Source organism: Pteropus alecto, unplaced genomic scaffold (assembly GCF_000325575.1).
Source record: "Pteropus alecto unplaced genomic scaffold, ASM32557v1 scaffold74, whole genome shotgun sequence".
Classification (NCBI taxonomy): Eukaryota; Metazoa; Chordata; class Mammalia; order Chiroptera; family Pteropodidae; genus Pteropus; species Pteropus alecto.
In genome coordinates this window covers 434424-442137 of record NW_006436291.1, presented here as the reverse complement: position 1 = coordinate 442137, position 7714 = coordinate 434424, and the positions used below count along the sequence as shown (strand labels likewise).

The window sequence follows — 7714 nt, the reverse complement described above, 5'->3', positions numbered from 1 at the left end:
CGGGAGGCCTGGGTGGCATTGTCACATCCAACTGGAGCCCAGCTCGAGGGAGCCCAGCCAGTGCCCACCGCCCCTCAGCCTGGGGGCCCCCCGCTGCGTTCTCGGGGCGTCAGGCAGCACCGTGCCTGTTTGGGACACATGGAGTCAGGGGTAGCCCCAGCAAAATGAGCACTTTGCCCCTTCCTAAGGTCTCAGACGACTGATATTTTGTTGTGTCAAAAACTAATTCAAGTGTCCAGAAAACACAGAACACAGTCACAGCCATGTGCCCTCCGCGGAGCCCTGTCATGGTACGTTTCTCCGTGTTCGTCTTGTGTCCTTCCGGAGCACAGACACCACTGGTGCCCTGTCCCCTGCATCCTGCCCCTCCCCCACACCCTCGGCTGCCTGTTCTGTGGGCGAGTGTGCCTCCCCACGGCGCACGCTCCCGGGCTGCTGCATGCACTGGCCCTGCTGTGTGTCCGTGCCGCACACGGTGTCGGCAGCTTGGCGACCGTGCCCTGGCACCGAGGAGGGCGCCCTGCTGAGACCCGCCTGGTGGTGGGTCCCGCCCCTGCTCCAGCGCCAAAGGCAGCTCCGCCTGCCTGGCCCCGCAGCAGCTCCCTCCCCCCATGCTGGGGCAGCCGTCTGGTGTTGGTGGGCGTGTCCTCAGGGTGCTGCCGGTCAGGACCCCACGGGGAGCGGTGCCGGCGGGGACCAGGCACATGCCACGTCCCCGACCAGCCAGCACCCATGCCCACCCGTCTGGGGAACACGGGGCGGCTCAGTGTGGAAGCGGCGTATTTAACGTACCACTATTTGGAGAGCGTGAAAGTGGCAGCCGTGGACGGACGCTCAGCGAGTGCCCGAGCCGTGCCCAGTGGGAGGGTCGTCAGAGGGCTGGATGTTGCAAGGTGGACCACGACTGAGAGGGTCCGGCAGGGTGTCTGGGGCCTGAAGCCCACCTGGCCCTCGGCTCTCCCTGCTGGAGGAGCAGCCACGCGGGCTGGGGACCTTCACGGTGCACAGGTGGGGACTGAGGCCCCGGCCAGAACCGCCAGTAGCCCTGACAGGCGTGGGGCCGTCTCAGCCCGCCGAGCTCCACCCAGCAACGCAGACCTGGAGGCTGAGGTCCGAGGTCGGGGTGCGGGCCACCTCCCAGCTCCCAGACAGCCACCTTCTCACAGTGGCCGCACGCACCGCAGAGCACTCTGGTGTCTGTCCAGCAGATCGGGGCCCACGCTGACACCCAGGCCCCCAGCACGGCCACCACGCTGACGCCCAGGCCCCCAGCGCTGTCATGTGGGGTAGGGCTGCCACACGGGGTGTGAGGAGACAACGCAGTGTGCAGCAGGGCCTCGGGCCGCGAGTGTCTGAGACAGGAGGTGGCCTCTCAAAGACGGGAGCCGTTCGCGTGGGGACACTTACGAGAACTTCGCCCGCCCGCCTCCCTCCGTGCCCCGTGGAGGCTGTGGCTGCAGGCCTGTGACTTCTCCAGACTGATGCCTCTCGAGGGGCCGAGGGGCCGTGTGCCACTGTGACAAGGACCCCATGGCTGGGCACGGGGTGTGGCAGTGGGTATGGCGGGCGCCACTTGGCTGGTCTGGCTGGAGGACCATGTCCTGGCACCTCGGAGTATCACTCACGAGTGCACCGTGCTGCCGGCCAGCGGGCCCGTTGCTGAGGGCCCTGGGCGCACCGGTTGTGGGGACTTCGCCGATGCCCCAAAGGGTCACCCGTGCTGACCCTGACGCTGGTTCCGGCCGCGCTGCAGACCCCCTTCTCACCTTCCCTCGTGGTCTTCCCGCGTCTCTGCCCCAAGTACGTTGGGGACGGGCCGTCTCACCACAGCCCCCTCGTGCCAGCCGACATCAGCACGGCGCAACCGTGCCCCCAGGGACCACCAGCCCCACCCGGCCAGCGTGCACGCCAGCTCATCTGTCTCCGGTGACAGTAAATGGGTCAGTTGACTTAGAGCGGCTTAAATAAGCGTATCGTACACCATTCCGCTGGACGCTTCGAGACGAGGGAAAGTGTTCGGGAACTCCAGACCACTCTGCCTCGTTGCAGTCATTACTGTCGTTGCTGTTTTTGCCATTTCAAGCCGTTCGACAGAGAATGAGTCTCTGTCAGATCCGAGGAACAGAAACTGGCGTTAGTCGGTTCCTGACTATACAGAAACCCACTGTGCTCAGTAGTTAGGGAGCAGAAGAGCAGCAGGGCCGGCCTGCTCGGATGTGTGGAGGGACAGGGACGTCATGGCCACGTCCCCGTCCCAGCCACGCAGCCTCTCAGGGTCAGAGCCCAGGGGTGGCCCCTCGGGCTGCTCGCAGACGCCGTCAGCCGGCCTGAGGCGGCCCCTGGACACTCAGCCTGCGACTCCCTGTGGGACACTGTCCCTGTCGTCAGACGTCTGACCCGCAGCTTCCGGCATCGGCGCGTCCGTGGCCCCTTCCTCGCCAGGCGGGGCCTCTGTGACGTGGCAAGTGTCCCCGCGGTTTGTCACATAATGAAATCACCTGTCAAAACAGAAAGACACTTCGTTTTCAAGGCCCAAAAAATTGATTTTTATGGCTGTTCTTGTAATTCCCTTTTTGAATTAGGCACACGATATTGATGTGGGCCTACTTTTTAATCATAATAGCTTCTGACAAGGTAATTAATTTTCAAACAACTCTTTTTTCCTCCTGGTCCAAATGGCACTCTATTGAAATTAAAAGTGAGAGCCACGAGGCCGCGGGCCTGGCACTCAGGCGATTGCCTCGGCCGTGACGGCCCCCTGCCCCCCGCCCCCCGCTGCCATCGTTATTAATGGGCTCGGGCTTCGTAGGGAGCGGGCACGGACTGGGGCAAAGTCGAGGCCTTTAATGACAGTGTGACAAGGTCCTGGGCGTGCGGATGGAGTCACTTCCCCACACCACAGGCCCGGCCAGCCTGTCGCTGTCACCCAGCACCCGGCCCTGTGTGTGGGCCACAGCGGGAGGCAGTGGGGCCAGCCCGGGGCTGGGGAAGGTCGCTTTTTCCCTCTGAGCTCAGCCAGATACTAAACGTGAAATCGGTTAGTGTTTTAAAGAGGACTTCATCTCAGAATGCTGTTTCATTAGCCAAACAGTCATTCGCGTCCTTGATCCGCGTGGGGGTGTCCGCTGTCTGCAGTCTGTGCCCCCCGACAGCACCAGGCGGGAAGTCACTCCAGTATTCCATAAACGGGCTTGGCCGGGCCGTGACATCCTTGATTTGGCACCCCGCCCCCAGCCTCCTGTAACCCCCGGGGGCGTCACTCAGCGGTCCCAGGACACACGGAGGCCGGGCACCGGGTGGTTGTCAGCTTGAGGCCCGAGCAGGCCCAGTGTCTCAGAGCTCAGACCTCGGGCCGGGGCACTGGCTCCAGAAACAGTGAGGACCTGGCAGGGCTTCGGGGGACGGGCGTGAACACTGCCCCTCTGCCTGCGGGGACCCTGACAGCGCCCCACTGGCCCTTGCCTGGCAGGCCTTGGCGGGCCGATGCCCGGGGGTGCTCGGCCAGGTGGCTCTGCCCCTGCCCCGGGGACCTCGGCTCTGGAGGCCGAGTAGTGACGGCACGGGGGGGCCACCACAGAGCAGCGGGAAGTGGCTCTGCCCCTGCCTCGGGGACCTCGGCTCTGGAGGCGGAGTAGTGACGGCACGGGGGGGACCACCACAGAGCAGCGGGCGAGGAGGGCAGGGAGGGCGCACGCCCACTGAGGACTCCCGCCCGGCGCCCCCACAGCAGCAGCCGCGTCACTGTGTCCCTCGTTACGTTTTTCTTCTAACGGCAGAAAAAGGCTTACTCTTTTTCAGGAGGCTGAGACGGCTGAAGCTTCCTGTTTGCAGAGCCCCCTGGGGCTGAGTTCTAGCCCTTTGCCTGGCCGGAGGGGAGGCGGGGTGCGGGGCTGTCCCCGGGCACGGGCACAGCGGCCAGTCAGCGAGCCATCGGGCAGGCATCCGCGCGGGGCCCTGCGGTCTTCATGCGTTGGCCGTGTTTCCACTGCAGAAAGGTTCTGTTTTCAAACGAGTCAGTGAAATTACTAGTCATTCGCGCTACTAGTAACGGTTTATTGAAACGTGTCCTTTTTCTTCAAACTAACGTGTACGTCAGCGAGTTATTCCAAGTAAAAAGGAAAACAAGAATTTTTGTGGAATTAGCTAGATGGTAGAGCAGTTAACGTGCGAGAGAAATACAACAGCCAAGAAGATTTTTAGGAGTTGCTGGCGAGATGGTCTCCCTATAAAAAGTCACACGAGGTCTGCATCAGGAAATGGTCTCAAAAAGACTCGCGAGATTTGGGGAGTTTTGTGCCATAGAAACATGGGGGGGAGGGAGATTAAAGGGTTAATAATCAGTCGGCATGGGGATGGATGCGGTCGAATCTCTGCTTCACACACTGCGTCCAGGTGGATGGGAGGCTGACCAGAAGAACTGCCCCCTGCGACGAAGGAAGGGGCCGGCCTCCTGGCGGAGGCAGAGGCCGCCGTGGGGAATCGAAACATGCGACGGCTTGAAAATTAAAACTTCTGCAGGACACGAGATGTCGTAAACAAAATGAAAAGGCCAGCGACGGGCCAAGGAGAATGTCCGCCTCGTGTGTTACAGAGGACTAATGTCACAGTTACAGGGGACTCCTGGAATTTAAAAAGGACCAGGCGGGGAACTACAACAAACAGGCTCTGAACAAGTAGAAACAGAAAATGCGGATTCGGAAAGGATGGTCCACCTCGCTGATGACCATGCAAGTGAAAACAAAAACGTGCTTTCCGTTCCGATCGGACCCGTTAAATAGCACGGGGCAAGTTCGCCCCTCCGTCAGGCAGGTGTGAGCAGGCAGGACAGCCACCCTCTCCACAGGACGCACGTCCACAGGGTGGCTGGGGACGTGTTGGTCCCTTGGCGCGCATCGGAACTTCTCGGGCGCCTGGCGTAGACGCTTTCCCTGGCTTTTACCTGCCAAGTCACCGAGTTTTCACGTCCACCCCAGGGCGGTCTGTCTGAGGGGTGCCCCCTCGTGCCCCCATAGCCCTGGACCAGCAAGTGTGTCATTGGAGCCACACTGGACAGCAGGGGCCGGAGGCTTGGTCACCCAGACGTTCCTTTCTTTCTGTACAGGTGACACGTCTGTCGTGGTGACGGACTTGTTAGCAGGGCTTGCTGTTCTTTGGAGTCGGGAGTGCCAGGCGCTTTGCCTGCCCCTAGAGCAGCACTGGTCACCGGTGGCCGAGGTGGCCGAGGGAGGCCACTGCCACCACCCCGTCAGACGCTTGCCACAGGCGCACTTCTCAGTGGCAAAAGCTACGTGAAACGGTGTCATTGATTTAAAACGCGTAGGAAAAGTTTTTAAGCAAGTTAATTTCTAGCTTAAAAATGCAGCTGCTGTTGCTTTTCACCTCGGCCACGTCTGAGTGGGGATAAGAGGCAAATACCTTGAGGGCGGCGTGGACGGAGGGGCCTGGGTTCCTGTGGGCTCGTGCAGGCCACCGGCCCACTTGGCTCCCCCCACACACAGGAGGCTTTTTAGGAACAAACCACCTTTTATGTGCCGGGGTGGCGGCGAGGGGGCAGGGGGCTCCGGCCTGTCCCCCACCCGGGGTTTGGCAGGGCGGGTTCAGCACCGGTCTTCCTGGGCAGGGGCGTTCCATATGTGCGGGTCCTGTGGTTCTGGGGCACGAGCATTCGCAGTGTCACTCCGGTGGCGTAAGCCTTGGCCCTGGTCTCGTTGGAAGCAGGATCAGCCCGGTCGGAGCTGGTTCTGCAGTTAAGGTTCCCTGGGCCCTCTGGCAAGCCTCGCTTCCCAGGGCAGGCTGCGGTGGCCACCAGGCGTGATCTGACCGCGGCCCTAGCCCGGCCCATGAGGACACACCTGGCAGAGGGAGCCACGCGCCGTCTGGGGACTGTGGCCGCGTCCCTGTGCCGAGCGTGGGGGCGCGTCTGCCTTCCGCGGGAGATGGAGGGCGTGCGCACGGGGAGCGCGGGAAGGGTGCGGGCTGCTGGCTGGGGGGCCCGGGCGCCCACGCTCAGTGACTGTCTCCTTCTGTCCTCCCAGGATCGTTGACCCGCGGTTCGAGAAAGTGGCCTACTTTGTTTTCGGCGACTTCAACTTCCGACTGGATGCCAAGTCCGTGGTGGAGGTAGGCGCCCCGGCCCCCCGCGGTCGCAGCCCCACAGGCGGCCGTCGCATCTGGGCAAGTTCGATGCCGTCATTCCCACGGGTCGTATTTAAGGCGAAGACGCCTAATAAAAAGATGCCTCACTGTCAGAAAGGGGGCCGTTACTGGGTCACAGGGGCGTCTCGAGCGTCTGCAGCCAGGGGTCGATCGGCCAGTTTACGCTCAGTTCCCGTGACGTCATAACGTGCTGCCGCGAAGGTTCCGGCGAGGGGTCCGTGGCAGCAGCTCTGCTCAGCTCTTTGTCCGCACTGCGCATGTCTGCAGAGTAGTTACCTCGTGTCATCTAGTAAATCGGCCACGTCCCTCGGCCGTTGGGAACTTCGAGGCTGTGTCTCTGGGAAGCACTCGGGTGGGGTCCTCTCCGGCCCTGGAGTGATGTCCCCTTGAGGAGCACGTGCAGCTGGAAATGCTGCCTGGCGTCGAGCATGTGGTATAGAGGTTGGGAGCCGGGCTCAATGCAGCCTGCCCAGCGCCTGCTGTGTGACCAGGAAGCAAAGCCAGTGGCCCAGGCACAGGGGCTGGCCTCTCCGTGAGGGGGTGCGCTGCAGGGGACACTGGCCGGGGCCCCACAGCTCTGGCCACGGGGAGGGGGGCCGCGCCGCCCTCTGATCTCTCGGCTACCGGGGGGTGGGGAGGACCCCCACCCCCTTCCGCCTGCGCCTACACGGCAAGCACAGTTCCCATCCTGGGCAGCTGGATGCCAGGCCAGCCTTACGAGGGCTCGGTCCAGTGCCTGGCACACACTGGGCAGCGTGTGCACAGCACCCGTGCCAGAAGCAGCGCGGAGAACCAATAGGCCCCGAGTCATTCATTATCTTCCCATTAGTAGTCGCGGTTACAAACGGCGTCAGACATTAATCTCCCGTCTTCGGTAGGAAATTATTTCTTAAAGACAGACCGAGCAGGCTTTTGATCATCCCATATCTCCCTTTGCTTGACAGAAATGAGTAATGTCATTTTGAAATCCTCTTTTTTAATTTAATTAGGCTGGTGGCACCTCACCAAGCCAGCCTCACGTGCACGTGTGACACACGGATGTGCCTGCTGCCTCCGTGCGGCTCTGCTGCTCCCTTTCCTCAGCTTGAGGCCAGAGAGCTGACGGGCAGGCGTCAGGGACCCAGTCGGGGCCCCTCGGGCCCACACCCTTTGCACAGCCAGGGACAGTGCCCGGCAGGTCACAGCCTGTCCCGGTGTGTGACAACGTCCTGACCCTCTGGAGGACGGCCGCCGCCTCCTTTGATTCTAGGCCACCACGTGGTAACGCCACGTTTTGGGGGAGGGCCTCGTGTCCCTGGGCACGGTCACTTCAGGCTGGGACTTGGGACCAGTGTGTCAGCTGTGCGGACAGCCCCCACCCAGAGCGCGTACCGCAGAGGACGGAGCCGCAGGCAGGCTGCACGTCGGGGGAAGGTCAGATGAGCCTCGGAAGTGGCCTGTTCCTCCCACTGGAACAGTCGTCGGAGAGGAGGGCAGCGCCAGACTCGGGTCAGAGTCGTCGCAGGCGGCGCTCCGAGCCGGCCCCAGGGGCGCACGCAGCCCGGTTCTGCGTCCCGCG

The 7714-nt window shown here is 62.5% G+C and overlaps 1 protein-coding gene across 2 annotated transcripts in view; it reads left to right on the top strand.

Annotated features, from left to right (window-relative positions):
- Positions 1 to 7714, top strand: part of INPP5A (inositol polyphosphate-5-phosphatase A) — a 99697-nt gene that overhangs the window by 64253 nt on the left and 27730 nt on the right. For both annotated transcript variants that reach the window (XM_015590188.2, XM_025047537.1), the window contains exon 8: positions 6036 to 6120. In XM_015590188.2, the coding sequence (XP_015445674.2) occupies positions 6036 to 6120 (85 nt within the window). The remainder of the gene's footprint in view (positions 1 to 6035; positions 6121 to 7714) is intronic.